The following is a 16,462-nucleotide window of genomic DNA, read 5'->3' on the forward strand; positions in this document are numbered from 1 at the left end:
TGGCAAGGCAATGGGGTTAAGTGGCTTGCCCAAGGTCACACAGCTAGGTAAATTAGAAAGTGTCTGAGGCTGAATGTGAACTCAGGTCCTCCTGACTCCAGGGTCAGTGTTCTATCCACTGCACCACCTAGCTGCATGCTCCAGTATCTTTGCCAAGAAAACCCTGAATGGGATTATGAAGAGTTGGACATGACTGAAACGACTGCTCAATAACTTAGAGGGAATGGATATTTCCTGTGTTGATAAGCAAACTCCTTTTATACCTTAGTAGATAGTCTTCATGAATTGCTGTTGCCAAAAATATTTCATCCCTGGAAGGCTTGCCTTAACTAGGATGGTTCTTCAATAACAGGCCCACATTGAAAGGTTTTCCAGTATAGCAGAAAATAAAGGGTTTGTGCTCCATCACTCTGACCTTCAAGAATGCAGGGTCACTTTTGGGCTCTCTGAGGCCCTAGAGGAGGGTGTTCATGGAGTACAATTGATTCTAGAAAGATTTTTATGCTAACTCCTTCTACAGAAGTTTATTCCTTTAAAAATTTCTTTAAAATGATTCTGATTAGTATGATTATGGGAAAATAACTATAATCATTTGTCTCCAGAAGGCCCTTGTTAAAATGCTTGTAGGACATGGAAAGGGGACCCTGAGGAGTTCCTACAGTTTTCTCCATTAGCACATTCATACCATGATTTATCAGATTATCTGACTGTCATTTTTGAAACTTGAACAGCATATTGTAGATAAAGGTGACTACTAGGAGAGAGAGGAGTATGATAGGAGCAATGAGTTCTCTTCATTGGGCAGGGCTTCCAAATCTGGAGAGTCTGAGTCAAGGGGTGGAGGAGGAGAGGAGGAAGAGTAAGAAACCTCTAGTTTAAGGTATATGGGCCTTACAAGATAGGAATTCTTGTCCCTAGTGCAAAGTCATTTGGTCAGCAGAGAGTTGTTGATCTTTTACTTTAGCTAAAAGAAGAGCACATTACATTCATTGCTCCTTTTGGAGCTTAGAACCAGAGAGGTGACTTATGAGGTTACCCAGTGAACTTTCTTGGTTTCATCTGAGGGAATATAGTGACTGAAGGACCCAAAGGACCTTGTTTGACCCACAAGGTTGTCTGATGACATAGAATCCGAGGATGGTGTGAGCCTCTAGGGCATTTTAATTAGGAAACTGCTGGGGCTCTTTCCTTTTTGTGTCAACAGAGTTCTTTCATGTTCTGGGATGGCCTTGTAGTATGAGGCCAGCAAAAGTGAAGACCAGAAAACTCTGCAAAAATTTTGGCATTATATTAATTTGAAATCTACAGCAAACTCTTGGGGGAAAAGACATTCTCCCTCTCCCACACAATTCAACAGATTGAAAATTAGTTTACTTCTGGAGGAAACAGTTTTATAGATCCACAATTCCTTTGGTGAAGTTATTTCCTCCACTGATTCCTCCATGATTCTTGTCTGTATCTTTGGAGGAATATCCATCTGTCCTTTATACCATTCTTGATACATTGCCAGGCCACCTTGTTTTTTTCTGATCATTTATGTCCTTAGCAGCATCTTTCAGACCACTTTTCTCCTGCAAGTTGTTGCTAATAATATGCTTCAGTATGCAGGGAACTGCCTTGTTGGAAATAAAGTGATTGCTTACAAATGCAACGTGGTTTACAAGTGCTTATCCCCAACATCGGCATCTATCTGGGTGAGAGCTGTGAGTTTGAAGCTCTGCTCCTGGGAGGCCAGATGGTACAAGCCACGTACTGTCAAGTCATAAGCAGCTGCTTAAATGTCTCCAGCAGTTGTGTGAAGAACAATCAAAAAGGCTCAACCTGGACACCTTTCTTCCCATCTAGGGGCCTCTTTTACTGGAGGAGCCTGAGGGTCCCATAGGGGCTGAAATGCCTAACAGTCACTCTCTGGGTACTTACTGGCTGAACAGCACAGAACCAAGCCAGCCTTCTGCCAGAGCTGCTAGGTCAAGCAGGGGAGACAATCCTGGACCTGGAGTCAGGAAGAATTGAGTTCAAATATAGCCTCAGACACTTACTTACTAGTGTGATACTGGTCCAGTCACTTAACTTCCCTCTGTCTCCTTCAGTTTCCTCGACTATACAAAGGAGGATAATAACAACACTTGCATCCTATTGTAGAGAAACATTCATGAAGCGCTTAGGATAGTGCTGTACATAGCAGGAGCATAATAGATGAATGTTTCCTTCCATCTCAGCATCTGAATTTTATCTTAGACTCTTGGTAATCCATTGCTTCTAGGCACTTGGATAAAGACTTTCAGCTATTTTCCCCCAAGTCCTCCCTACTATATTCTAATGAAACTGGACTCCAAGGTCCCCCATCCACAGTTGATGAAGGCTAGTATCTCCATTTTCTTGTCTCTGGACCTCTGTCCCCATCTCCCCAGGGTTTAAGATGCTTTGCTCATAAGCCTGTGCCCTATTTTTAGCAGCTTGACATCTTTCAAGGACTAGCTCAAATGTTTTTTCACTTTATTTCATAGCACTACATCCTTTCATGCATTACTGTATTTTAATTTGTATCATATTTAGAGTTATATAAATATATTTGTGTTTATTTATAGCATCACATTGTAAATGCCTCAAAGACAAGGATGATATAGTCATCTTGGTGTCTCTCCCCCCCCAATGATTTATGAGGTGTACTAAATACAGTAGGCATTTAATATATGCTTGTTGAGTAGGTGAAGGGAAAGCACCAGTCCGGCTCATGGCCAGCTCTGAAAGTTTGCTGCAGGGAGAGTGCTCCGTAAACTGGAAGTGCTTATTAGTACGTGAAGCAGCAACACAGAAGGTTTAGTTGAGGCAGAATGCTCAGCCTATCAATAAATATTAATAAAATTAATTGTTATTAATTGTAATTAATTAACCAGGCACCTTGCTAAATATTGGGGAAACAAAAAGAAAAATAGTCCCTGCCCTCAAGGAACTTGCCATCTAATGGGGGAGATGACAAGCAAACACACAAGTGCCAATAAGCTGAATACAGGGTAAAGAGAAAGAAGGGGAAGGCCCTAAAATTAAGAGGCACTAAGGACCCTGCATAGGTGGGATACACCTGCCTGGTTACATAATCATCACATCCTTATACTAACCTTCAGGCTCTCTTACAATCCACCAAGATAAGCCTTTTGTTACCTCTTTCTACTATTTAAACAGATAATATTTTGGGTCCTGCAGTTTTTATCAAGCAAACATTTAATTCCTACTACACACATAGATGGTGCTCCCAAAAATAAAAAAGGCTTCCAAGAGAGTTCACATTATGTGCTCAGATCTCAATTGTTTCCTGTCTACAAACTCTAGTCCAAGTATCTTATCCCCATTCAACAGATGAAGAAACTGAGATTGAAAGAAGGGAAGTTGACTTGAACAAAGAATGAGGATTAGATATAGGATCTGGTCCTGTTTTGTCTACTCAGTGTTTTAGGTGATTTTGGACAGGTCACTTTTCTCTGGGTCTCAGTTTCCTTGGGTGAAAAATGACACAGGTGAACAAAGGGCTGTTCCAGTTTGGTGACATGAGCATGTTTCTTTTGTTCAAAAATGGTGGAGTCATATATTTGAATCCCTGCTATAAGTATAGTCACTTGCACATTAGAGTTGGGACCATAGTTTTACTTTTCTAAGGTCTAAACTTGCTGTATGACCCTGGGTGAATCCTTTCTTCCCCTTGAGTCTTTGTTGTATAACTGCAAAATGAAGCAGGGTAACTGGAGTATTTCAAGAGCCCATAAATCTGGTTATCCTTCCTCTTCCCTTAATAGTACTGAATCATACCGGAATCTCTTTGGTGGGGATTTTCAGGACCATAGCATTTAAGGTAATTTCCTTTCCCCTTTTCTTTGCTCCCTGTTGACTATTTCTGGATTGTGTCTGGGGGGTGGGTTGGGGGTGGGAAGTAGGAGCTTTCATAACTACAGAAATTGTGCCTTTCTGGTATTTTTGTCTCTGCCTTGGCAACATGGGATTGGCCAGTGTGGGCCAGAGAGGGCACCATCTTCTATATTCCAACTCATAAAGATCTCCCTGGACCCATGTGCTCAAGCCCTGGGTGCCATGCTGTAACCTGAAACATAACATGTTTATAACTATCTTTAGCACCCCCCCCCCCACTAACCACAGCCACATTTTTCATATCCAGTCACTTAGTCACCAAGAATCATGGAATTTAGAACCAAAAACAGACCTTAAGATAATGTAATTCAGTCTCTTATTGCAGATGAGGAAACTGAGACATGAAGGGGCTAGCCCTTGGCCAAAAAAGAACCAGTAAGCAGGAGAGAATTCATTCTCAGATTCTGGGACTGTCAGTCCAAGGGCTTTTTCCACGACCCATCCGTTTTTCCTTTGAAATGCCTTTTCTACCCCTACCCCTCCTTGCCATATCCATGGCCACTGCCTCAGCCTGGCCTTCTACCATAAGATTGGATCCCCATATATCATCATGCCATCCCTTCTTGTTCTTGGTGTTCCTTAGATAGGATGGGTGTGCATCCTCCTTGAGCTCCCCTCCCCAGCTGGCCTTCTCTCTCAGTAGAATCCTAGAATCCCCCAGTTCTCTGATCCAAGAATTCATCTGGTCCATGCAGTGTTGGCATCCCACTGTTTCTAGGTCATAGAATAAGCACTCAGCAGAGGCCTTTGAAAATGAAAATATTGTACGTTTAGGTGATGATAAGCTCAGGAAGGAGGCTTAAACCAACCATATTATTAAAAAATAACCTATAAAAAACAAACCATTGAAACAGGCTGATGCTTTATGAAAAAAGACTGAGCAGACAATGACTAATCCTGTTACAAACAGTGAGTTATTGGTGTGTCAGCAGGAAGTCCTGGCTGATGCTGTCTTATGCTCCTGCAAGGGCCAGAGAAAAGAAGAGCAAACAAGAGCCCAATAAGAACAAGCTGCCTCCATCAGCTGCATTACTCTTACTAGCAGATTACACTACTGCTCAAAATTGCCATTGTAATGCCCCCAGTAAATCCCATCAATCTTCTTAGGTGAGGAGGTAATTCTGGACATGAACAATTCCAAGGCTTAGACTCTTGGTGCCAGGATGGGGCTGGGGGATCATTTAGGATCAAGTATTCTCATTTTACAAATGAGGCCTGGTGTAGTGAGCTGCCAGAGGTCACACAATGAGTTAGTAGCAGCCCCCACATCTCTTTCCATCAAACTGAGCTGTGTCAGGTTCTATTTGGTTCTTTTTATCGGCTCTTAAACCAAGCCTACAATTTGTAGTGAGTGCCTGTGCCATGTTTTTTTGTTGTTGTTGAGTCATGTCTCGTTTTCCATGCCCCCTCTGGGTTTTCTTGGCAGAGATCCTGGAGTGGTTGGCCATTTCCTTCTCCAGCTCATTTTACAGAGGAGGAAACTGAGGCAAACAGCATGATGTGACTTGCCCAGAGTCACACAGTAAGTGTCTGAGGCCAGATTTGAACTTGGGAAGATGAGTCTTCTTGACTCTAGGTCAGGTGTTCTATCTACTGGGTCACCTAACTGTCCATTCCCTCATCCCCAACCCCCAAATAAAATCTTTTGATGAATATGCATATATATATATATATATATGTATATATACATATATATATATATATATGATGTTCCAAAAGCCATAATACAATTTTAATAGCTTAAAATAGCATTAAGATTCTGGGATACCCCAGACACTGTTGAATCCAAAGAGCGAGACAGAGAACAGAATTTGATAAGTTTGGAGATCTTTATTATTTCCCGGGGACTGCCTGGAGTTGGAGTACCCAAATCAGATAGTACTTGAGTGTTCAGAGGATAGGGTTTTTATAGTGTTTTGGAGGGGGTACCAAGAGCAAGCAGGATACAGAAGCAAAGACAGCAGTTAGATATTTTTTCTTGTCATACTAATACAAACATATGTAAACATATGGCTCAGTACAGATAGGGGGCTAGACAGAGTAGGAAAAGGGTCAGGGTCTTTGTGTTACATCTGAACTTGTTTCCTGAGACAGAGGGAGTCACATATTCACAGGCTTCCCACAGGTTTGAGGGAATGGAATTTACTCTCTTATGGTTCCAGCTGCATCTGGGGAAGGGGGAGGCAGTCCTGGAATTTAACAGATACATCAAGATAATTAGGCTAACAAGGGTGCTTTGTAAATCTTTAGACAATTTTATGGTATATACATGACCCCCCAGAGTCAATCATTTGGGTCCTGTTTGGTTATTTTCAGACTCTGAGGCACCTAGCCAAAGTTTTATTTCTAAGGAGTTTCTCTAAGGATGTCAGGGATCCCTTCCTATGCAGGAATCTCACAAACATTGATATTGTACTTCACACCAACATATATGTACACCATACATAATGATCATGTATTGTTAGCTGCCCCTGTGCCAAGGAGAATGTTGATCATGAACCCATTCCATTTCAAATACTCTGGGACTGGATGGCCACTTCAACAATAGTTGCTCAACAAACGCAGTGTACCAGACACTATGCTAAGCATGGAGATACAAAGATAAGAAAATACAGTCCTTGATCGCCCATTCTGATGAGGAAGACCCCATATGAAAACCTTGGGGACAAGGGATATGTAGAAGAAAGGGAAGGCAGTGTCACAGGAGAAGGCTCCAGTGTTTGGCTGAGACTGGGAAAAGCCCCTGGAAGAAGGGGAGGGTATGAGCTAAGTGTCAAAGGAAGCCAGGATGGTTTAATGGCAGACTTGAGTAGTGGAGAAAGAAGGAAGCGTCCGAAGAGGGGGGAGGGAGGAAAAAAGGATTATAGGAGACAAGGAAGAGAGGGAGGGAAGAAAAAAGGAAATGGAGGGAGGAAGAGAGGAGAGAAGGAAAGAAAGGAGAGAGGAAGGAAGGGTAAAAAGGAAGGAAAGAAGGGAAGAAAGGAAAAAAAGGAGGGAGGAAAATCTTAAGCACCTACTTATGACCCCTAAACTCTTTTCAAATTTTTGATTTAGACAAGGAGATGGGGTGCTGCCTGTGTGAGGAGGAGCAAGTAGAGACTCTGGTATTGGGTGGGAGATTGGAGTAGCTACTTTCATGGTACCTTCTAACTGGAAAAATTATTGAGTGATGGGAAAGGGCACAGTTTAAAACATGTTCAGAGACCAAATAAACTATGCCACATACAGTTAAAGCAGCAATTATTTAAGGGCTAAATATGGCTTTTAGGAACTGATCTGTTTATATCCTGTGGCAAATGATCTGCCACTGCCCTGTGATATTTATCCCCTTCAAGCACATTCTCTTTGGTAGAGTTTGCTGTGTAGCTCTTCATAATCTTCCATTTCTGTTTCTGTACCTTTGGAAGACAGTCCTTTGTCTTCTACTAGCTGTTAATACTTCTTCCTTGGATAGATTTCCTAAGTAAATGTGATTTAATAATATTTCTAGACAGGATAAATAATTAAGTAATCGTGGCAAGTGCTGCTGTTTCTAAAAGTGAATCCAGGGGATTCCAAGAGAGCAGTTAGACCTGTCCAGGCTTTTATACATTCCTGTAATTTGATTACTAGACAAGGAAACTCATGGTTTTTCTAGTTCAATCACTTTCATTGGATGGAAAAAGAAACTGAGACCCAAAGAGGCAAAGTGATCTGCCTATTAAGCAACAAAGCCATCACTAATAATAAGAATAGCCAGCAAATAATAGCACTTCATATGTGGCCAGGCACTGTGATAAACCCGTTACCAATATTATTTCATTTTGTTCTCATAACAGCCTTGAGAATTAGGTGTTGTTATTATTCTAATTTTGAAGAAGAGGAGACTGAAGCAAACAAAAGTTAAGTGACTTGCCCAGGGTCACACAGCTGGCTAAGTATCTGAGGCTAGAGTTGAACTCAGATCCTCCTGACTCCAGGCTCAGCACTTAATCCACTGGGCCACCTGAATCTGGATTTTCTGTTTCCTTCATTCAGTGCTTTTCCTATCTTGGCATTCTCCTTCCCTTACCTTATTTGAGCACAAAGCAGGACCTGGCAACTATTCCCATTTGAAAAATAAGGAAACTAAGGCCCAAAGAATTTAACTGACTGGCCTTTGTTAAAAATCTGGCATATTTTAGAAGACCCCTACTGTTACCTCTGGTGAATTTTATTCCCAGATTTCTTTTTTTCTATGTCAGATGTCCTGGGCAGCTCTGTTGGATTTCTGTGGCTTCTGACATTGTCCCCTGCTGACAGGTTAATTGTACCTGGAGATGATGCTTGTGTGCCAGAGATAGATGGGAGGAAAAATTGGATTCTACTTATGATTAAGTTTCTTGAGACATTTTTGAGGAAGATGACCTTTGTAAGGTCAGTCCTAAACTGGGAGTCTGGTGCTTTACATTCTGATTTTGGTTTGCTCCTATAAAACCATTGGGCATATTCTTTCCCATCTTGGAGCCTTGGTTTCCTCAACTAAAACCATATTCCACTACTGAAAGTAGATGAAATTACATTCAAAGTTCATGTCTCTGAAAATTTGTGCTAAGGAATTCTTCAAAACATCTATTATAGAATCAGTAGGTGGTTTCATGAGTTGCTGTAGTCAATGAAATTCATTTCCTAATGGCAAGTCCTTTGGTGATGGGCTTCTGCCACCAGAGTAGCCTGGTTCTTGGATTTTCATTTTGGTCTTTCATCAGGATGCTACTCCAAGCCTTTTCAGCTCGGAAGGTCCTGCCAATGCCTATGCTTAATTTGCACAGCTTCCCAGAAGCCAGGGCCACCTCCGTGACCCAATAAGACTTCAGAGGAAGACTTTTCTAATTGGTGTCAATAAATAAATGCATGCCTTTTCCTTAAATACCTTTCTTTAAATTGATTGTGATTTTCAGTTTCTTTAGCTGAACTGTTTTATGACTTCTGATTGGGTTCTAGTTAGTGTTTGAGTTGGTTGATGGCTGATATCTCTAGTTAGGCAGCCTGCTTAAATTGTAGTTTTCAGTCAGTTTCCTTTCTGAATCATTGTGAGAAAAGAGCTTTATAAACCTTGAAACACTCTACAAATGTGAATTGTTGTTACAGGTAGTAATAATCACTTAAATTTGTATGCTGTGCAGCTCTCTCATCCATTATCTCATTCAGTACTCAGAAGCCATGTAAGTTAGTGTTTTTATCCAAGTTCTGCAAATAGGGAAAGTGAGTCTCCAAGGTTGAAGTTTGTCCAAGGTCACATAGTAAGTGGCAAGGCCAGAACATAACAGCCCAAGGCGCCTGACTCCTATTGAAATAATCAGCCTGTCTACTTTTTCATGCTGCTTCCCACATGGTGGAAGCCTTTGAATAGAGATTGGAAGATCAGGGATCTTGTAGAGGAGATTCCAGTTGAGGTACTTTATCCTGTTGACTTCTGAGATCCTTTAACTCTGTGATAAGATTCTAAGATGCCTTACTGAAGCTCTTGATATTAGTGAGAATCTGCAAATGGCAGTAAATGGACAAGCCCAAATGACAAATCCCCTCTTCATCTTGTTTCTCCTTGCAGGTCACAGTCCTGGTCCTGTTTGCCTTGGCGTTCCTGACCTGTGTTGTTTTTCTGGTGGTCTACAAGGTTTACAAGTATGATCATACTTGTCCAGAAGGATTTGTTTTTAAGGTAAAGCAATGTCACCCATGAGGCATTGGGAATTCATTATCATATTGGTCATACTTCTGTACTTCTCTTTTCTCTAAATCTGGTATATATAAAACCCCACTTCAGCCAATGATCAATACTATTTTTCATTTTAAGCATTTTTTTCCCTTTTGAAGAGTTAAGGTTATGAGGATTGCTTCCTATTTGAGGGTTAGTCCATAGCAATAAGCTATTCCATTTTTCTTACTTATTTTTGGGGGAATCTCATTATTTTGGCACAGCCATACTACATTTGGATATGATATTTTGGAATATAAGCTCTCTGAAAGTAGGGACTTTATTTTTGCCTTCATATCACCAAAACTTATCAAACAGTTACTTAACAAATGTTTGTTAAACAAATTGAATGAATTTTTGACATGCTTAAAATTCTCAAACTATATTGGAGAAAAGATGAAAATTGAATATTGGGGCTAACTGAATAAATCATTTAGATTTAGTACTTGGTTTCAAATACAGAAACATTCATGAATCTAAGATATAGAAAACCACAAATTCTAATTCCATCTTTGCTACCATGTGACCTTGGCTAAATCACTTCTCTCTCTAGGTTTTCTATTCCTTATCTAGCAAATGAAAGGGTTGAACAAGAGAATAGGATTTTTGGATTTGGAAGGGGCTTTGGAGAAAAGCTGATCCAACCTTTTCATTTATAAACAAGGAAACAGAGGCCCAGGGGAAAGGAAGTGATTTGGGCAGGATCATCTGGTATGAAAAGCACTAGAGGTGGGATTTGAACCCAGTTTTCTAAGATTTCTTTTAGTTCTAATACTTTATGCCCTATAGGAAAATATATAATTCTAATTTAATTCAACAAACATTCATCAAGTACCTACTATATGCAGTGCTGGGGTCACAATTATGAAACATTATTGCTTTTAAAGAGCTTACAATTTTGTAATAATTGTAAAAATAAGGATATAATAATTTGTTGGTCATTATGATTCTCAAAGAAATTTTATATTCACATATCACCTGATCATTGTAAGAGCCCTTGAAGATAAGAGAGATGAAATGTCCTCAATTTATAGATGAGGAACAAAGACTCAGAGAAGTTGTTTAATGATAACAACTGACATTTTTATATGGCACCCTAAAGTTAGCTAAGTGATTTATATATATTATCTCATTTGAACTCTACAATAATCCTGAAAAGGTAGAGACTATTATTAGCACAGTCTCTAATATATAGATGAAGAAGCTGAGATTCAGAATGGTGGTTATGTGTCCATGGCCATACTAGAACTGAGACCTGGGAAAAAACATTGGCTTTAAAAGGTCAAGGTATCCCACTGCATCCAGGATCATCTCCAAGTTGTCTTGACTTCTGTATTCTGGCCACTGGACTCAGAGAGCTCTAAAGGAGGCCTCCTCATTTAAATCCAACTCACTTGCATGTCAAGGTATTACTTTCCTGATGTCACGGTCCTCTTCGAGGACAAAGGATAAACAATAACAACTATGTTAGAATCCAAGTCTTCATGACCCTGATTATTTATATGTCAATTTCACATGATTAATAAAAGATAGAGAAGAGACAAACTTAAATCTAACTGTGAATTAGAAGGGTATTAGATATCCATGGGCCAGCAATTGTCATTATTAATTTTAGGTGAGAAAATGTATAGGTTAATATTTATCTTTTTTTTTACACAAATCAAAGGAGTTCCCATACAAATTTCTTTTATGTATTCTTTAGCTGCGTAATAGAGGTTTGATATATATATATATATATATATATATATGAGTAAAAACCTGAAATATGGACTTGAAAAGAAAAATGGGTCTTCAGATTTTTTTTCCAGATTGAAAATGGCACAGAAGAGGGACAGATGGCCAGAACTGTGAGCATTCTCAGGATAAGTGTTTATTCAGAAAAGGTTTATTGAGTATTGCTGTGAACTAGGGGAGCAGTATATGACATGGTTGCCTACCTATCAACAAACGCCTTTGGCAGCATAATAGCAGCATGGATCCTGAGGTCTTTCTGAGAACTATAACCACATAATTTGAAAGTTGGAAGGGCTTTCAGTGACCATCTGGCCAAGTCATTCCCAGAAGGATTCCCTCCCATTCCATAAGTGACTGGTAGTTGTCCAGCCTCTATTGAAGACCCTTCCTTTTGAGCTACGCTTTCCACTTCTAGCCAGCTCTAAGTGGTAGCTACTGTTTCCTGACATCAAGATTAAATTAGCATATTTACAATGTTTATTCATTTTTCATGCTTTTGCCTTCAGTTCCAGAGGAACAAACCTGGTCCCTCCACCTCCTGACAGTCTTTCAGAAACTCGAACATGGCCATCCTGTAGTTACTCAGTCATTTCTTCTCCAGGCTAAACATGCTCAGACTCTCCACCCAATCTTCATATGGCATGGACTCTTTAATGACCTGGATGCCCTCCTATGGACATCCTTCAGCCTACCACTGACCTAAAAGTTCTGGTGCCCAGAGCAGTGTTCCAAATGAGGGCTGAAAGTATAGAGTACAGTGGGCCTCTCCCATTCTGGAGGCTATGCTCATCACACTAACTCACTGAACTTGTAGTCCACTAAAATTCACAAATCTTTTCCAGAACAATCACATTCTTAATACAATTTCCCCATCTTGCTTGCACTTGTGGTGCTGGTATTTTGTACCAAAGAAAAGATTTTACATGAAATTTATCTTATTAAATGCAGACTAGTGCTCTAGTTTGTTAAATTTTCTGGGATCCTAGACACTTTCTATGTCAGTTTTGTGTCAATCATCAGCCCATTGGATAAGCATCTCTCAATATCATTATCCAAATAATAAACAAGGTTATATCATGGCCCAGATACTCAGAATATGCCATTGGAGACCTGCTGCTATATGGCCGTTGATCCATTAATGACTACTCTCTGAGTCCAAGCCATCCAACCAGTTCTGAATATATCCAACCCTATTTATTGTTGTCTAGTTCACATCTGTCTTCTCTACAAGTACAGTATGAGATACTCTATTAAAATCTTTGTTGAAATTTAGTTAAACTCTATCTACAACATTCCCACCATCTGCTAATTTAGTAATCTTGTCCCAAAGGATCAGTCAGTCTGGTATGACTTGTTCTTGAAGAAAGGCCACACTAGATCTTTTAATGATTCCCTTTTCTTAACTGGTCTTGGAGAATCCAGAATTCCCTGAACTCTTCTAGCTTGGTGAGGAACAAACCATTTCTCCTTATCCATCAAAAAGGAGATAAGGCTAAAAAACAAATTAGAATAGCAAGGGAAGAAATAATAGAAAACATTTGGTGAAAAGTAACAATACAACATTAGAGATCTAAAGTTGAAGCAAAATCTGTGATTTCATGCCCAACTTTCTTACTTTATAGCTAAGGGCATGCTGAAGTGGATAGGGCATTAAAATTTGAAATCAGGAAGACCTGCGTTCAAATTCTGCCCTTAAAAACATTTACTAACCATGATCCAGGGCATCTTTCACCTTTCATTCTTTTCATATGGGGTTACATTTATGATCTCTTAAGTTCTAAGTTTCTGATTCTCCAATTGTATGAGGCTCAGAGAGCTACAGAGACCAATTCAATATTACATATTAGTAAGTGGCAAACTTAGATGAATTAACTGCAAAATTCCACATCACATACAGAAGGAACACAACTAATGAAGAACCATGTCGTCAAAAGTCCTCAGGATCTGTTCAGGTCAGTTAAATACAGAGTGACTCATCACCAGGAGACTGGTCCCTTGATCCATGAAATGAAGAAAAATCCAAAATGGCCCCAAGTGCATAGTGACCCCTATTGCTTCTGTAACCCTGGCTGAATACTAGGAAAGGGTAAATGGCAAAAAATCACATTTTTCATCCCATCTATAAACTTTCCCATGGCTGTTAGTGTTCTAAAGATGATATTCTTGTCCAATGAGCAACAAGTGAACGTTCGATTGCTACTAATTATTGATATTTATGTGAAGCCTTAAGGTTTGCAAAGAATTTTATGTATCTACCCTTGATTCTCACAAGCCTGTGAGATATTATTTTCCTTTTATCAATAAGGAAACTGGGTCTCAGTGATAAGTGACTTTTGAGGGTCACATAGTAAATTGATAAAGTAGGGTTTGAATACAAATCTTCCAAACTCCCAAGCCCAGTGATCTATCTTCTATACTATACTGATTCTGCAGAACAAGTACTCAGATGGGAAGGGATGCACATTTAAAATAATTCATGGAAAAATGACTTGGTAGTTTTTGTGGATGCCTAACTCAGCTTGAAACAGTGTGACATTATAGGCAAAAAGGCCAATGTGATTTTTTTATGCTGCATTAATAGAATTATAATGCTTAGAATAAGGGCTCATGCTCTAAATATTCTGAGCATAGTCTCATTTTGACTATGGTCTCATCTGTCCTGGTTAGATTAAAATATGGAATATTTTCTTCAATTTTAGGATTCCTTCAATTCCTATTTTAGGAAATATATTGAAAAATGAGAGCGAATTCAGAGAACAATCAGGATAGTTACCTCTTTAAGCCTCAATTTCCTCATTTGTACAGTGAGGTTGGAGTAGCTTATTTCTAAAATTTCTTCCAGTTGTAACTCTAATTCTAACAGCTGTTTAGTAGCTTAAAAAAACCCAATTAACTATAAATGAATCTTGAGTTCTATGTGCCCACCACTTTGAGAATTTCTCAATTTAGCGTTCTCAACTAACTGAAATATTTGGCATTAAGTACAATGTAAAATGACAAAACAATACAAACAAAAAATGCTGTTCTTTTTAAATATGAAACTTCTTTGCTATCTGAATTGTCTTTCTTTGTGTGTGCTTGGGGCGGGGTATCTTATTTAGGGGTGTGATAAGCTGACAAAAAGAGAAATATTTCTTTCTGTCCCACAGGACAGTGTAAAATAAGAGTTAAAGGGAAAATTAGTTTAAAATATTAGCTTTTGAAGTATTTCTCTTAAGGGAAATGTATTCACTACAGAGGAAATGCAAACAAATCTTGAGATATCACCATACAGCTTAAAGTGAATTGAGATATGGTGGATTTTCTACTTGGATAAGTATTCTCAGAATAGAAATTTCTTCTGTAAACCTCTTCACTCCTCATTCCCATCCCTACATCCCTCCCAAGGAAGTAAGTTAAAATTCTGGCCAACTGTGAGACCTCTGGTGAACCTCTTAACCTTGCTGAGCCCTAGTTTACTAATCTATAAAATAGAAAAAATGTTTCTAAGATTTCCCCAACATAGTGTTCTCCATCAGTTGTTATTTATGTGTTATCTACTGGGCTAAGGTTGTAGAAACAAAAAAAAACTGAAAACAAATCTTTTTCTAATTACATAAAATGTTTTCCAATTACATAAAATGGTAATTTCTACCAATCATTTTTTAAGGTTTTTGAATTTTTAAATTTTTTTCTTCCCTCTCTTCTTCCTAAGCATAGATCCACATGTGTTGCAATCTTTTATCTTCAAATAGCTTGGGAGAATAATAAGATATATGTCTGTTTAAGATAATCCTGAAGAGGAAGGCATTCACAGCTAGGAAGCCCAGGAAAGGCCTCCTGTAAAAGGTGTAATTTGAGCTGAGACTTAAATGGAACCAGAGATTCTGAGAGGTTAGGGGTGAAGAGAGAAAGCGTTTTGGGCAGGGGTAACAGTCTTTGTGAAGTAATAGAATGAGATACAGAAGAACATCACGGGTGAGGAACAGCAAAGAAGCCAGTCTAGTTCCATCATGAGAGTGTGTGGAAGTAGTGAATGTGTAAGACTGGGAATAGAGGAAAGGGCCAGGTAGTCCTTTAAATGCCAAACAGACAGGATTTATTTTTGATTCATTTTGGTAAGCAGAAGCTATGAAGTTAATGGAGTGGGGCTAGGAGGTGATATGGCCAGATATGTGCTTTTGGAAAATAGCTTTGTGGAGGAGAATCAAATCAGGAGAGATTTAAAGTCAGGAAACTAGGTAGGATGCTGCTTAATCACCATGAGAGATGATGAGAGGGTGAATGAGGGTGGCAGCTTCAGGATTAGGGAAGACATAGAAATCTCAAGATTTAGTAGCTCCATGGGTCATGAGGCCTTTGAGTGAGGAGGTGAGGGGAACTCCAGGATGGGGGCTCTGTTTGACCAGAAGAATGGTGGCCTTGATATTAATAGGGAAGTTTAAAGGGTGGTGGGTTGGGAGATAATGAATTCTATCTTTGACATTTTGATTTGAGATGCCTATGGGACATCCATTCTAAAATGCTCAACAGACAGTGAGTGATGAAGAACTGAAGTTCAGGGTAGAGGCTAGGGATGGATATATGGATATGGGAATCATCTGCATACAGATGGGAATCGAACTAATGGGATTTGGTGAAATTACTGACAGTGTAGAGAGGGAAAGAAAAGAGGACAACCTAGGAGAGATTCTTGAATTTTACCCAGTTATATTACAAGTGTAACATAGATGAAGATCCAGAAAATGTGAATGAGAAGGATCCAATTATACAGGAAGGGCAAACAAATAGAGCGTTGTCCTGAAAACCCAAAGAAGACAGAGCATCCAAGAGGTGGTCAACTATGTCAAATGCTGCAGAAAGGTCAAAAAGGATGAGGAATGAGAAAATACAATCCAGATTAGTTGAGGTGATTAATATATACTTTGGAGAGACCAGTTTCATTTGAATGATGAATTTAAATGACAGATTAAAAGACAGATGCCCTTCTTTCTTGAAGAAGACCATGGCATCAAGGAGGTGATGCAGTGATTAAAGACATAAAGTGGATTTGAGTGAGGGGTTACTGTGCTAAGTCACCAGCCTTACTTTCTCCTCCAGAGCCATCTGGAT

General features: G+C 39.4%; 1 protein-coding gene across 1 annotated transcript in view; it reads left to right on the forward strand.

The window, feature by feature from the left end:
* The window catches only part of NSG1 (neuronal vesicle trafficking associated 1), a 37,569-nt gene that overhangs the window by 13,991 nt on the left and 7,116 nt on the right, over nucleotides 1–16,462 (forward strand). Inside the window, exon 3 of the mRNA XM_074229803.1 lies at nucleotides 9,491–9,601. Coding sequence (XP_074085904.1) covers nucleotides 9,491–9,601 — 111 coding nt within the window. The remainder of the gene's footprint in view (nucleotides 1–9,490; nucleotides 9,602–16,462) is intronic.

Source organism: Macrotis lagotis, chromosome 3 (genome assembly GCF_037893015.1).
Source record: "Macrotis lagotis isolate mMagLag1 chromosome 3, bilby.v1.9.chrom.fasta, whole genome shotgun sequence".
Classification (NCBI taxonomy): domain Eukaryota; kingdom Metazoa; phylum Chordata; class Mammalia; order Peramelemorphia; family Peramelidae; genus Macrotis; species Macrotis lagotis.